Below are 16,289 nucleotides of genomic sequence, written 5' to 3'. Positions count from 1 at the left end.
ATCACCACCACCACCATCACCACCACCATCATCATCGTCACCATCACCACCATAATCACAATCACCATCATCACCATTACCATCACCATCATCACCACCACCACCATCATCACCACCACCATCATCACCATTACCATCATCATTGCCACCATCACCACCATAAACACAACCACCATCATCACCATTACCATCACCATCGTCACCATTACTATCATCGCCATCATCACCATCACCATCACTTCCATCATTATCGTTATCATTATCATCACCATTGACATCATCAGCCTAGTTCCTGACTGGAGGCCCTCAGGTCATCTCTGAGGAGGTCTGGCCACGGGAGATGGAATTGGCACAAGTATTCTGCAATCGCTAGCCCCATCTCAACCACTACCCTACACGTATGTAGAGCACATATCTGCTGCTTCACCTGTCAGCTTCAGGAACCGAAAATAACAAACACACGTGTCACTAGCTGCTCTAAGTTTGGGCAGCTGCAGTTGGTTCCAGAAACCTTATAGAATTCACTTATAACCAGGTTTCTCAAATGTCAGCCATGGGAGAATCACCATCAGGACTTCTCTCATATCTGTGGGCTGCAGGTACAATTTATCTACTTAATGTTTTTCTTTAAATTAGCTCATTCTTTCACTCATTGTAAAAGGAAGCTTCGTATCAGTGCCATAAATGGAAAACCAATATTTTTCTAGCGCTCATGAAAAATTCATAGCAATTAAAAATAAAAAGTGTTTTGTGTATCACCTATGATCATCTCCTGTCCCACCCTTGGGAAATGCTGCTGCAACCTGCCAGACTCAGGTTATCAGAGAAGCTCCCACTAGCCATCCCCCTGCATGACAGATGTGATCTCCCAGGACAAAGGGCTATACATTCCAATGGCAGGCTTCTTTTGAACAGAAGACAGCAATGGAGACAGCAACTTCACCTTCTTCCTTCCGCTCTGTCTCATCCACACTCAGCTGCCACTTACTACAGTACGTTTTCAAAACATCCTATAACCCTGGGAGAGAAAGTATCCTCACCCTTTTTCCATAGATGATAAAACCAGAGATCAGAGTGACCAAGTCACTTGCCTTATGTTACACAGCATGGAGGAGAAAACAGAGGCATTCTCCAGCATCATAAACTGCTGTTTAACCTGCCTCACCAAAACCCCTTCCCTTGAAAATGAAAGAATGAAAAGACCACGTGTAATCCAAGTCATTAGATGCAACAGAAGACTGAACTCTGGATTCAGCAGGAAACTTACCATTCATTCACTCATTCATTCATCAAATATTTAGTGAGTCCTACTGTGTGCCAGGCATCGTTCCAGTCCCTAAGGATATAGTGATATTAAAACAAAAATCTCTCAGCTGTCATGGGTTTACAGTTTTAGTGGCATGGACAGAAAATACATAAATAAACATACAGTATGTCAGGTGGTAATAAGTGCCATGAAGAAAATTGAAGCGGGAAGAGTGTATAGAGAGCAGTCGGGGAGGGGGAGGCAGGTGGTCACAGGAGGACCTCTCTGAGGAAGTGACATTTGAGCAGAGGTCTGAATAAAGTGACAGAGGAGCTTTGTGAATATCAGGGGAAGAGCTTTACAGGCTGAAGGGGCAGCAGTGCAAAGGCCCTGTGGTGGAGTGGAGTATTTGAGAAATACCAAGAGGCCACTGGCCACTTTGCTACCTGAAAGGGTCACAGGTGCACCCCAGGGGCTAGAGGCAGCACAACTCTCTGAAAAGAGCCCAGCTACATTCCAAACAAGGAGAGAAACCCTCTTGTCCAAGCAAAAAGGACTGAGCTTTTTTTTCTTTCTAGTGATACTGAGGAGAGATAACCCAGAAACTCTTTTTACTCACTGTTGCAAATTAATGGCCCCATTTTGACTGCCTCATTGAGTGGAAGCGACAAGTTCACAGTTTAGTGTGAAAAGACAATAAAAAGAGGCATTTTACAATGAGGCTCTCATTTTCTCCCCTCTAAACCACAGAAAGCAAACACTGTAATTAATGACTGTCCAATGGGGTTTCATTGAGAGCTTGTGGCTAAGGCTGGGACATCAGGCAGAAGAAATGAGGTAAGACCTCAGAGGACACAAATGTGGGATTGAATGGAGCCAAGTGCAGAGTCAAGCTGATTCAAAAGTAAGAAGATCCAGGACTTCTGCTTTTCCCATGGCCTTACTAGGAGAGACCGGATGGACCCAATTCCCTCAGATCTGCTCACTGGTTCAGGGAAGGAGTGCCTGAAGGAACTGCCCACCAGTCTCTAGGGCAACTGTGATGTTCAGTGCATCACCGTGCAAATTTTCTAGGGCTCAAGGTTAAAAAAAAATCCCAGCCTGTGTTAGTTTGGGGGTCTCTTAGCATCCTAATTTAGCTTTGTGCTCAAATATTTTAGACACACGTAGGTTTAGTTCCAGGTCTCTGAGATCAAAATCCAGTTCCACAGAATATTTAATATTCGAGTGGACCTTCATCAGGAGTTCCCCTCATTTTCTTCGGATCTTTTTTTCACAGACTCATTCGCTGTGTGCCATCCCGTTATTCACTGACATGCGACAGCGATTTCCCACACTAGGAGTGATGTGTTAGGTGTTCGTGATGCGAAGCTGAATTGGAACACAGTGAATCAAGGCAGAGAAAGAAAAAACTGGGTTTGAATTATCACTGCCACTTACCAGCTATGTGGCCTTGGGCAAGACACATATCCTTCCAAGTCTCAGTTTCTTATCTGTGAAATGGGAATACCTTTAATCTATTTCAGACACTTGGCACACGGTAGGTGCTCCAGAAAGAGTGGACGTATTTTTGCCCCAAGCCATAATAGGCTGGACAAAGATAAGTGCTCTGGACATCCTGATTGACCAAGTTCTGAATTTTAATGTGATGCTCTGAAGCTATACGCAGGGTCTGAAGCTATAGGGAGAAGTCTCAGCCCACAGGGTTGTCCCCATCTGGATAGAATCCTTTGTGACTTTTTGCACCTCCGGTTATGTTTAGAGGAGAGCATCCACGATGCATCCTACAGAGCAAATGGCAGATCCTCAGAGCTGGAACACAGCCCTCACTGCACCTGTAACATGTAGAAACATCCAATGGGCTTCTCCCAGAGGGAGGGCAGTCTAGAGGCGAGGCGGAAAAGCTCAGTCCCAAGCCCTCCAGCTCATGGGTATGGTTGATCTTAGACAAGTTGCTCATTCTCCTCTGGCCTCCAATTCTGCCAGTGTGGACAACAGTCATTACACTGGAAATAACTCATGTGGATTTATCATAGTTCCCTGGTTCAGTAACATCAGCTGCTGCTATTATTATTACTGACTACTGAGAAGGCCATGGGTAGGGGCTCTGCCCTTGACCCTGGGCAGCCTGATTCCAGAAGAGCAGGGATGTCTGGGAACGAACTCACTGCATCTCGCCCTTGCAGAAAAACAGTAGTTTCTACAATCCACACTGGTAGAGTAATCTCTGAATATGAAGAACGGCTCTCTATGTACACAGAGACAGCAAGGCTTGTATTGATTCAGACCACAGAGCAAGCCACTCTAAATTACAGTCAGATCAGAAAAGAAGGCCATTTTATTACCTCCAGTCGCTGAGGTGGCTTATCAATGTGTTTCTGCACACACGTTCTGTGGGGCTGACTTAATGAACGTACAAAACCCCTTTGTAATTAGCAGCACCCCATTTGTATGCCAACAATTCGTATGTGAAAGTCAACATTCAACGAGAACGACAGCGTCTAGTTTACAGAGCAAATTGTCCTTAAAAACAGTTCATGCGGCCAGCCGCTCCTGTAGGCTGCCTGCTTTGGTGAAGTACAGATTTATTTAGCAAATCCTTTCTTAGAAGAGTGCCAGAAGTCGGTAGGGCCCCAGCCCAGGAGCTAGACTCTAAGAGGGATCCTTAACGTATCCCAGGAGAAACCTTTGGGACGCCAGTGCAGAGTCAGTGAGGGAGCTCTTCCCAGGTTATGTCCACACAGACACCACCCCACTCTGGGGGCTCTTTGGACCCGCTACAACCAAATCTCTGGGGAGCCGTTAAAATGCAGACACTTTCTTATACCTTTCCAATTATTGAAGATTTCAAAATATCATTCGCACACATCACTGCTTCAAAATAATGGAGTCATCAAAACTGTTGTTAGATCCTGTTACATAATGTGCTAATAAAAGTGTAGAATGACTACATCGCAATTCTGATTAAAAAGATTTAGGAGCTGAATTTTATTTATTCTTTTTTTTTTATTAATTTTTTTTTTAACGTTTTTATTTATTTTTGGGACAGAGAGAGACAGAGCATGAACGGGGGAGGGGCAGAGAGAGAGGGAGACACAGAATCGGAAACAGGCTCCAGGCTCTGAGCCATCAGCCCAGAGCCTGACGCGGGGCTCGAACTCCCGGACCGCGAGATCGTGACCTGGCTGAAGTCGGACACTTAACCGACTGCACCACCCAGGCACCCCTTATTTATTCATTTTTAATGTTTATTATTTTGAGAAGAGAGACAGAGCATGAGCAGGGGAGGAGCAGAGAGAGAGAGGGAGACACAGAATCTGGAGCAGGCTCCAGGCTCTGAGCTGTCAGCACAGAGCCTGATGTGGGGCTTGAACTCACGAGCTGTGAGATCACGACCTGAGCTGAAGTCGGCTGCTTAACCGACTGAGCCACTCAGGCACCCCTCAGTAGCTGAATTTTAATATAATCAGCCTCCTTTGTAAATGTGTCCACTTATTTCATGCATTTAAAAATATTATTCTGAGGCAGGGTCCACAGGCTTCACCAGACTGTCAAAAGGGTCCGGGGCACCCAGAAGTTTAAGAACAATAGCCAACTGGTAGCTGGAGACCCTGTGACTGGTGGCATCTTGTGACTTCTGGGTCTGATAAGAATCAAGCACAATTTCCAAATTCAGGTGCAAGGAAATCAGCTCCCTAATGACCACAGGGCTCACAACGGCTTCAATCAGCTACGACTTCTCTTTCTGGAGGGGCAAGCTATGTGCCTGTCCTGTGTATACAGGAATTCCTTTGGGAAGAGGTGCAAGTTGCCTTCTGGACCCTGAATCTTTCATGGTTCAGAACTGTCTAGAATTTCACACCAACTCATACTTCGACATAATCCAGCATTTCTGAGATCAATGCTCTGGTCCCATCAAGAACACAACAGTCAAGTAATTTGGCAATCAACGGAATCGTAAGTAAATACAGTTTTATTATTTTGTTCTGAATGGCCAGACTCAAAGAGCACAGCCCTGAATTAGAGGGTGCATAAACATGGCAAATCACTGCTCAAACTGGAGACACCCAACCTTCCTGACAATCCCTCCCTTCTCTCTGCCTTTCTGCTCCTCTCTCTCCCTCCCTCCCTCTTTCCCTCCCTCCCTCTCTCTTCCTCTCTTTCCCTCCATCCCTCCTCCTTCATATTTCTTGAAGGTGTACTATGTGCCAGGCAGTATTCTTGGCATTGCGATTACATCAGTGAACAAAATAAATATCTCAACTTACTCTCTGTAAGAATATATTCAGAGATAAATAATTTTAAAAAAGGAAATGAGTACAAATATAGAGTGTGGCTAGGTGGAGGGAGAAGGCAATGGTTGCTAATGGTTATCAAGTTTCTTGTTGGGGTGATAAACACTGGTGTTCTAAAACTGATTGTAGTGATGGTTGGTATACCTTAGTGAGTTATTAAAACCCACTGAATTGCACACTTTCAAGAGGCAAACTTATCTCAGTGAAACTTTTGTTAAAAAACAAAAAATACAGGAGGATAAGGGTCTTCAGGGTATCATAATTTTGTGTGAGACTTGAAGGTAATGAGGGAGTCAGCCATATGGCTATCTGGTGGGGGAGTGGTCGAGGAAGAGGGAATAGTAAGTGCAAAGGTCCTGAGGCATGCCTGCTTCACGGGAAAACAAGGGGCCAGGATGGCTGGGGTGGGCCTTGGGGGAGAGTGGATGAATAGAAGGGATATGTGGGGTGGCTCGGAAGCAATTGTAAGGGCTTACTTTAACTTTTCCTCTGGGTCTGATGGAAAGTCAGTGGAAGATTCTGAACAGAGGAAAGATGTGATCTGACGTATGCTTTGTATAAACATTTTTTAAATTTCTTTTTTTAATGTTTATTTATCTTTGAGAGAGAGAGAGAGAGTGTATGTGTGTGGCGGGGGGGCAGAGAGAGAGAGAGAGAGGGAGACAGAGGATCTGAAGAGGGCTCTGCGCTGACAGCAGACAGCCTGATGCAAGGCTCAAACTAGTGAACCGCGAGATCATGACCTAAGCCCAAGTCAGCCGCTTATCCGACTGAGTCACCCAGGCGTCCCCCGGACGTACGCTTTAAATGGATCTCACTGAAATCGACCAGCCACCCTTTATAGACCATTTACTGTGTGCCAGCCACCATGGCAAACCCTCTCTATGGGCATTAGCTCATTGAATCATCACAACTATACTATACTTAAGTTAGGTACTATTTTTTCTTTATTTTACTTTTTATTAAAAATTTTTCTAAGTTTATTTATTTTTGAGAGGGAGAGTACCAGCAGGGGAGGGGCAGAGAGAGAGGGAGAGGTGGAGTCGGGGGGGGCGGGTAGAGAGAGACAGAGAGAGAATCCTAAGCAGGCTCCGGGCTGTCAGTGCAGAACCTGATGTGGGGCTCAAACTCACAAACTGAAATCACAACCTGAGCCGAAATCAAGAGTCAGACACTTAACCGACTAAGACACCCAGGCACCCCTATTTTCTTTATTTTATAGAAAAGGAAACTGAGGCTCAGAAAACTTACGACAGTGACAAAGCCAGGAAATTTACCAGGCCTGTCTGACTCGAGCCCTTGCCTTCCCCACGGCTATCATGGCACTGTTTTGTGCACACAGCATGTGCTCAATAAAAGGTGTCACCTGGTTGGTTACAAAGCACTGTCCTGAGGGCAGTGGCACCTTGGGCACGGAGAAAGCCAGAGAACGGCATCCACTTACTCAGTTCTGCGATGCTGCCCACACGGGTGGCCAGCAAGGACTGCTCGATGGTCCTCAACTCCGACTGGCTGAACATGGGCATCTCCCCCGGCTTGTTCGTCCGCTGAGGGTCTCTGTGAAGGTTCAGGCTGTCTGGCAGGCACAGCACCCCTGCAGTGGGTGGGGAGAGAGAACGAAAGAAAACAGGCCGTTATTTTTCAGTTAAGCAGAGGAGGGGCGCGCGAAAGCCTTGCACAAGCTCAAACCACACCAGAGTTGGTACCGCAAAGCCAACACGGGGACCAGGGCTCTGAACTCCTTTTAGAAGTGATGACTAGTTATTTTAAAAGATTTCCTGAGAATCCTGACCTGCTGATTTTAACAAATGTGTGGGTATTCATCTGCATGCACACATTGCTAGGGGACACAAAACAGAACACTCTTTCCCCCTCCAGCCTGGCTTCTATCCACTCAGAGATGCCTTTTGAGAAGCCAGCAGTCACTGTCCCATTCTCCCTCCCAGAGGTGGCTGCCATCCCTGAACATCCCTGAGCAGCCTGCTGGCAGTCGCTATTTGCCCAGAAAACTTAACTCTGGGTGGTTGGACTGTTATTTGCTAGACAAAACTCTGGTTTTCTCTGTGGAGATACATGTCAGGAGGTAGGAGAGTCCCCATGGACATTTGTAAGTTTATGGTGAAAACCTATGGGAAATCCCTGGAATCGAATAATTTCTTCCCTTCTTTTCCATTCCATGAGCATTTAGCAAGAGCTTGAGAACTTAATTCGGTTTCTTATTTAGAAATATTCACTTCTCCCTTCACCACCCAAAAGTTCCTATGCAAAGCATGCTTTCTTGCTCCTTGACTTTGGGCTTGACGAACTGACTTACTTTGGCAGAAAGTATATGAATGGACATGATGGAACTGAAGGCCTGAAAGTGCTTGTATGGCCAAACTTGCTCTCTTGTACCTCCGCCATCATCGTGAGTGGAACATTCCCTTGCTAGTCTGCTAATTGAAGGGGGGTGAGAAGACACATGGAACAGATCTAGTACCTCCCTGTAGCTTCGAGCTCCTCCACAAAAACAAACATGTATTTGGTATGCCTTGGAGGCAGTGTGGGTTTTTTTTACTCAGCATTGTTTTGGTGATAACTAACAGATACAACTACCAAGTGCAGATCATTGAGGACACAATGGGCAAGGCAGGCAGGTATTGTGCTGTGCTAGGGATTGAGGATTCGGTGATGGATAGAATACACACACTCTCTGTTCTCGGTGGGCTCATAGTCTAAGCGAAGGAGAAGACCGTTAACACACATAACCATGAAGCCGTATAGTACATGCTCTACTGTAGGAGAACAGGAGGAATGAAGGGATGTCTTAGCAGGGATCTGAACAATGAGGAGTTGTCAATAAATAGGAAGCATTTATTGAGTGCCTACTCTACTCCCAACCCCGTTAGAGGGTTGCATTTTGGAGCTACAAAAGCAGCAGAAGACATATTCGAATAGTGCATAAACTAACCAAGGAGACAAGACTGCCAATGGGAAAATAACATGGGAACGATACAAGTGATAATATACAGGTGCTGAGGGACTTAAGCCAACTGGTAGGGGGAGTGGAGACAGACAGACTGCAGAGGTCAGCAGTTCAAGCCCACTGCTCACCCTGCTTGACTTACAAAGGCTCAGCAAACAAGACTCCTGCTTTGCAGATGGGCAGGTATGAGGTGGTACCAGTCACACACCAGTTCTGACCCGTGTTGCCCAATTAGTGACTCTAGACACACTGAGCCAGTCACTTGTTCCTGGGTGTTTCCCATTCACACCTAACAGGATGACACAGCGGAGAAGGCCATGCCAGTAGGTGATTTTTGGATGAATCCCGAAGAAGTGGATGAACAATGAAAATAAACGGTCACTGGTAATATTCTTACAATCAGGAAACTGATCAAATAAGTGTCTTTCTAAAATTTTTCTCTGTTATTTTTCAGACATTTGATTGTGACTCAGGATAAAAAAACCTTTTATATCACAGCCCAGTGTATACACACACACACACACACACACACACACACACACACACACACGTACACCCCATACATACTTTGCATGTTTTCCATGAAAAAAAAAAAACCTCATGATCCTTACTACGTAGAACGCACTGTCATTTTTTCCCTTTTCACTTCTCTTCTATCTTATTAATAAAAATGCTGGTCTGCAGCCCCCAAAATGATCTCATGACCCGCTAATGGGCCATGATGAGCAGTTTGGAAAACACTGTGGACTGTCATAGGACACAACTCGGCATTAAGTGGACAATACAGATTCACTGGGCACTCCTTAGTCCTGTGTGGAGCTCCATGTGGGATGGAGACGTGATGGAGAGCTGATCCCTGCAGTTCAGAAACTCTCAGCCTTGCAGGGAAGATAAGACCTTCACGGAGATGCCCAACATCCAAGGTGGGCCTCCTGCCTGTCTCCCTTCCCTCAATAGATGAGTCATCTTCCTGTTCACCCCAGGCTGGGATGCCCTGAGTCATCCTCGCTTCTTCCTGCTTGCTCACCTGCTGAGACATTTGGTCAGAGGCCAAGTTGAGTAGCCGTTGCCATGGCAATGAATGTTGGTCCAATCCCTCATCGGATGTCACCAGTGTCCCTGACTCTTATTGAGAACACTACTACCTGTGGAGAGCTCACTGCAGATGATCATGACCTAGTGTGGTAAGTAGCTCAAGGTTCCAGGGGATGAGGTGGTGGTCAGAGGGCTTCACAACAAAGGTGACCCGTCTCCACAAGTGAGCCCTGAATGTCAGGGAGGACAAAAGTTTTCTAATTTCTAGTACAAGTGATACTTACATGCACTCAGAGGATTGCTTTCTTGGAATCTGCATTATAGGCAGCAAGTTCTCATTTCAAACATCCATGTGAAACATTGCTTCACACACTGCTTGAGGTATAAGCAATTGGGGTGGTCTGGAACCCAGAGAGCTTCAGTCCTGGCTCTGCCACTACCTATCGGTGTTTAACTTTGGCCAGGTCACAGAGCCTCTCTGGACCTCAGTTTCCTCTTCTGTGACGTAGAGGTCATAATGATGGCCTTGTCTCCCTCAAGGGGCTGCTGTGGGCAAGCAATAAAATGGGATAATGTGTATTAAAGCATTTTGCATGTGCTGAGCAAAGAATAGGGGGTCAACATATGTTAACTGTGATGAAAATCACAGTTAATGTGTATAAACCCAGCTTTGGACTACTTTAGGCTTTATAATAAGAATAAATAATTTCCCTTGGAAGTTTTCCTCCTTTTTTTTTAGAGGGTTATCAAATTTACATGTGAAAATAGAATTATTCAAAGAAGCTTTGAAACCTAGATTACTAAGATTTAATAAATCTATAATGATCTATTATGCAAAGATCATACACCAGGGTTTTCTTTCTTTCGGAGGACTCTGGGATATATACATAAACTGGAATTATTTGTTTTTTGTATAAAAATGAACTGGGTCAATAGGAAGGTCCTAGCATGTTATTTTAGTGTTATTTTAGTACAGGCCAGAGCTTTGGACTACTCATCAATTTCCATTATTGGAGCCAAGGATAGCCACAGCCTGGTGCTTGAGACTCAAGTTCAAAGACAGGGGAACCAACATTCAAACATGACTTCTCTGGATCTGGAGGGAATAACCTCCTTGGGGAGCAGGTGATCATCAGCTATGGTCAACAATGAGTGTGAAGGGGTCATGGTCTCCCTGAAATTCTCTTACCTTGGGGTGGGTTGTACATTTGTCTAAGGGGAGAAGTTCGTTCACTTTCTCAAAGGGGTCTGTGGGTCCTAAAAGATGATGGCCTTTGAATGTCCATCCTCCCAGCTACAACCAGGTCTCTCTCCTTTGGGAATGGCTGTAGGTGGGGTGCCGTGGTCTGGCACAACCATGAGCTCCAATCCCACAGCAGCCTCTGTGCAACCTGGACAAAGAACTTCCCAGGTCCCCAGATTCCATGTCTGCAAAGAGGGGTTAAAATATCTGCTTCATTGGTTTATTGCAGTGATTGCACAAGATAATACGTATCCTTAAAGCCTCTGGCCTATAGTGAGCTCCTGCTAAATACCCTGTTCCCACAAATGTGCAGTTTTGTTTATTTAATGTCTGGATTCAAACAGTCTTGAGGATCATCTTTCCAAAATCTTGTGGGACTGGAGACAGACAACCTTTTGGTTAGGTTGCTCAGAACATAAAATATGAGAACTCCTCCTCTGGGCCAACCACATGGGCATTCTGTCTCCGATGGGGACAATCAGGGCTGCATTTCTGCCTCCCTACGTGCCTACCTTCCTATATGCTTAGGAAAGCCCCTCAGCAAATATAAAGTCCCCTCCCCCCATCCCTTCTCTCCTCTCAGCTTTTCTCCAAGTTCCATTCTATTATTGGATCTGGATTCCATTTACCCACCAAGAGAAAACCAAATAAGACAGCCACCAGCCCTCAGCCATTCTTCCCTCAATGACGATGGTGACGACAGTGATGGAGGAGTTCAAGGAGATTATGCACGTCTTGGCACTCAGTACACAGGCTTGGGTTCTGCTTTGTCTGTCTGGCTGCAAGAGGAGAGAACAAACTCTCCAAGCCTCGCCTGCCAAGCTAGACCTTGTTTGCTGCTCAGTTATACCCAGAATTTAAAGTGGAGGGTCCTGGCACCAGGACCAGCTTTAAGAAACAGGAAGGAAGCAGCTGGCGTTCAGCAGACCAACCCTTGAACGGGTACCAGCGAGACCTGGCCAGGTTCAGATTTCTGTAGTGCCCAACCCCAGCTGTATGGCACAGGGCTTGCGTCTTGGCTCTTCTGAGCTTCTGTTTCTTCCTCTGTAAGCAGTCTGATGCTATCTACTGCCTAGCATGGCTGGGAGGCCATAATGGGATAATATATATGGACAACCTGGCACAGAAAAGGGGGTCGATGAATGTTTGCTAATAATCCAAGTGAAGTTCTTCGAAGCTAAAGATTTAGGAATTCAATAACATGATGCCAGAAGGCTTTCTTTTACCGTTAAACTTATTAAGGAGCAAGATAGGAAGTTATCAGATTTTTAAAAATATTTGCACAACTGGCTTGAAAACCCCTTTTTCCTTTAAGATACTTGGCAGTGGGAAACAAATTCAGGGCTGGCTTGGCGAACCCATTCATGTGTGACAGGCATGCCATACTCCAATTAGAATAAACCCAGACCATGGTTCATTTTTCCTTCATAATGAATTACATTCAAAGGGAAAATTCTTAGGACTTCTGAAGTCAAACCATCAAAAGAAATACGAGGTAGAAAACACAAAGATGGAGAATTTTCAGAAACGGGTTCAATAACATGCCCATAAATGGAGCCTGAAGTACTTAAATGGAATAAACATGCTGACCTTGAAAGAACATGAAGATACTTAGGGATAAACCACAAACATTGAGCCCCACAAGGACAACAGGACACATTTCTGCCCTCAAAGGCTACTGGTTGGCAGGAGAGACAGACCCAGGACCAACGGAAGCACTATGAGGGATGGATTAGGGCAGAGGCATGTATGAGGTCTCACTAGGGAGCACAGTGAGGTGAGCACACATTGGACCAGGAGTTTCAGGGAAGTTTCCCAGGGTAGCTTAACATGGGGGCTGGGACTTGGGGAAGCAGACACCCTATAGCTGTGGAGTGAGACTGTGGAATCTGGAGCCCAAATGAATACTTAGGTTGAATTGAAGCTCTGCCACTTTACAGCAATGTCACCCAAGCCTCCCTGTACCTCAGTTTCCTTGTGAATAACACAGGCATGGTCATAGTGCAATCCTCATAGGGCCACTGGGTGATCAAATAAGTAAACACATGTGAATCTTGGCCATATAAATAGCTCAGTAAATAGCTCACTATAATAGCTCACGATGATGATGATGATGATGATGATGATGATGATGATGATGATAAGGGCATTCCAAGGAATAACAAAGGCCCAGAGGCATGTTTTCTGCATGTAACTGGCTGGAGAAGAGGGAACAAGATGGAAACAGAGTGTGCAGGAGGAGGGACTGGGAGACAGGGACGGAGGGCCCTGGGTTACAAAGGGTCTAGATTTAAAAACTAAACCTTTACCTTCCAGCTACCGTGTTTCTCTCTCTTCCCTTTCACAGACAAAATCCTAGAAAGAGTGGTCTGCACCAACTATCTCCATTTCTTCCTGGTCCTCAGGATCAGACCTAGACCTAGTTATTGCCATTTCTGCTAAGTGTCCAGCAAGTTCACATTCATCCTTCAAGGCCCAATTCAAATGTCACTTTTGAGATCCTAAGACTCAAAAAAGCTACAGGCCCTGTTCTTAGGGAGTTCCCAGTCCAGAGAGGGAGATCCTGAGAAATGATGAAACCACAGCTTATTGTAGCTGGTGTACCTACTGCATGCTGAGGCAGAGAGAGGCAGGGACAAGGTAGGGTCACAAAGGAGGAAGTGGCCCAAGGTGACACCATAGCCTGCCCTCCCCATATGAGCCAGGTGCAGCCAGCTTTCCCTAGCAGTCAGCTCAGGAACAAGGGAGCTAATTAGAATCTGAGTTTGGGTGTGTCAGCCTTGAGAGCAGGGCACAGGGGCAGCCATGCTGTTATTAAGGCACTGTGTGTGGTACGAGGCACACCAAGACAGTGAGGCGACACTAAGAGCATAAATAAGAAAATCAACTTGTTACAGGACTGTGAAGAAACAAAAGCAAAATATTCTGCTCATTCATTAATTCATCCATTCATTCAGCGAGTACTGGTTCAGCACCCACTAGATGCTGGGGTGCACTTCTGGGTACTAGGAATCCCATACCAAAATACTGGAAGCCCTTGCTGTCTTGGTACGTGTGTTCCAAATATGTAAGTAGAATATGTAGCTGGTTGGCTGGTAAGTGCCATGGAGAAGAGAAGAGCGGGAGGATGGGGAATGCTGGGTCCAGGAGTAGGTCTGTCCTACTAAGAAGGGGGCATTTGAAGACAGACATGAAGGAAGTGGGCATGGGAGCCAGGCTGATATCTTGGGGGAAGAGCAAGCCAGCAGAGGGGATCATAGGGGTAAAGACCTCAAGAGGGGTGAGCTTTTCTTGCTGGAGGAAGGAACAGAAGGTAAGGAAGTAGTGGGCAATCGAGCCAGAGAAGTGCTGAGGGCAGTTTGGGTTGAGCCTCGTGGGCGACTCTAGACTTTGGTTTTTACTCTGAGGAGGATGGGAGCCACTGGAGGATTCTGAGTAGAGAAGCGATGTGCCCTGACCTTTCTGGAGGGCTGGTGGGTGGAGAACAGGTTGTAGGGAAAGGCCAGGGCAGAACCACAGTAGTAACAGTGAAGATGGTGCAAAAGGGATTCTCCACACAATGTGAAGGTAAAGCCAGTGGAGTTGCTAATCGGGTGCAGGGTGTCAGAAAAAGAGAGCAGCTGAGAACAGCTCCAGGGTTTTTGGTCTATACAATTGAATGGATGGATTTGCCATTTACCAAAATGGGAACATCGTGGGAGGGGCAGGCTTATGGAGAAGACCAAGAGTTCAGTTTTGTTCAATTTGAGATATCTGCTGGACACCCCAGAGGAGATGCTGGGTAGGCTTTCTTGCTGTCTCTCCTCACCTCCCATGAAGCAAAGCCTCATCATGTAAGCCCCACGGTGACTTATAGCTTTCCCCCCGTGTTTCTTCTTCCCTGTCCCTAGGGAGCATTATTAAATATCCTTACAAGATTGTTGGATGCCCCCTTTGTCCTCCCTCCTCTCCCAGCATTCTCCCTTTATCGCATTATCCTTGCAACTTCTCCTATAGAGTCCTGAGCTACATGCATCTCATAGGGGCTTAGAAGGAGAAGGAGACTCATCTTCCCAGTGTCCTTGTCTCTGTAGGGATGAGCGCCTGGGTCCCTGCAGGGCTTGTGAGCAAGCCCAGGAGTCCCTGACTCCTCCTAAAGGGCATTTTAGACCTCCAGCTAGGTCTTGGGTAGCTGTGCAAATGACAGAGGTCAGATTTTAGAGATCATCTGGTTCCCAGGACATGGACTGTGGTTTTCTGGAAGTTCTCTGAAAAACATCTCCCTTGCTCACTATACAGCAGTGATACTAATGGGTATTGAGTCACATGGTAGTGATAAACCTCAGCTCTGGGTGTGACTGACAGGGAAGTTGTGTGTTAGAGTGTTTTGAGTTAAAAACTGGTCTCTGATGTTTCAATAAACACGCGGCAACAGGCCAGAGTAAAATAATGAGGAGACAGCTTTATGGACAATGGAGACTCTCTTGTCTTACATCAAGGTGCATCTTGCTCTTGAGTACTTATAATGCAAATTCATCCACCAATCTATCTGCTCAACCATCCACTTATCCATCCATTCAAACTTCTGTTTATGTAATGGATCATCATTTAATCAATCAAAGGGTAATTAATTAAGCTTCTTTTTTGAGTATCTACTATGTGCTACACATTGTGCTAAGCAATGGAGATTCAACAGGAAACAAAACAAAGTAGCAGCTCTTGTGGAGCTTAATTTCTATTCATCTATCTATGCACCCATCCATCTATCCCTCCTTCCGCCTACCCTCCCTCCCTCCCTCCCTTCCTTTCTTCCTTCCTTTCCTTCCTTTCCTTCCTTCCTTCCTTCCTTCCTTCCTTCCTTCCTTCCTTCCCATATAATCTGCCAGATTGGATTACAATGAAAAGTAAGACACAGACCCTGTCCTGAGACGTTATGAGAAACTCATAATCTAATGGGATAAGTACACATGCTCATGAGTGTCACAGGTGCTATAAGAGAAGTCCATACATGCTACACAGATGACACAAATAGAATCGGGATATTCCCCACCTGGGTGGTGTGTCAGGAAAGGTTTCATAGATGAGCTGATGTTCACTAGGTGAACTGGATAAGGGGGTGAAGGAGAGAAGGGCAAACCAGACAAAGCAGCAAAAGCCAAGGCATAGAGGCAAGAAAACTCCTGGTGCACTGTAGGGACTGTAATCAGCTGGGGCGCTGGACTGAAAATCACAGTGAGGTGGTGACAAGGGAGGTAGGTGGAGACTGGATCATGGATGGGCTTGAGTGCCTTGCTGAGGGGCTTGTACATCATGAGAAGGGGGACAGTTGAGTCCTCTGGGAGGTAACTCTGATGCCTCATTTGTTGCCTCCAGGAGGTCAGGACTCATTGCTGGTGTTCTGGACAGAATAACCATCAAACACCCAGATTCGTCTATAGTCAGTGGGAGATAGGACAGAGGCAGAGAATGGCATCCTGCTCAGGCTGCCACCAGACCCAGATCAACACGTTGCCCCATAACATTCTT

The 16,289-nt window shown here is 45.9% G+C and overlaps 1 protein-coding gene across 5 annotated transcripts in view; it reads right to left on the bottom strand.

Annotated features, from left to right (window-relative positions):
• ABTB3 (ankyrin repeat and BTB domain containing 3) overlaps positions 1-16,289 on the bottom strand; it is a 316,171-nt gene that overhangs the window by 126,194 nt on the left and 173,688 nt on the right. For 4 of the 5 annotated variants that reach the window (XM_047868093.1, XM_047868094.1, XM_047868097.1 and 1 more), the window contains one exon: positions 6,986-7,135. In XM_047868093.1, the coding sequence (XP_047724049.1) occupies positions 6,986-7,135 (150 nt within the window). Of the gene's footprint in view, positions 1-6,985; positions 7,136-9,825; positions 9,983-16,289 lie in introns of those variants that run through there. The other variant, XM_047868095.1, reaches the window with a different exon arrangement.

This window comes from Prionailurus viverrinus, chromosome B4 (genome assembly GCF_022837055.1).
Source record: "Prionailurus viverrinus isolate Anna chromosome B4, UM_Priviv_1.0, whole genome shotgun sequence".
NCBI classification, from domain to species: domain Eukaryota; kingdom Metazoa; phylum Chordata; class Mammalia; order Carnivora; family Felidae; genus Prionailurus; species Prionailurus viverrinus.
Note: the sequence above shows the minus strand (reverse complement) of the source record. Positions and strands in the feature narration are given on the sequence as shown.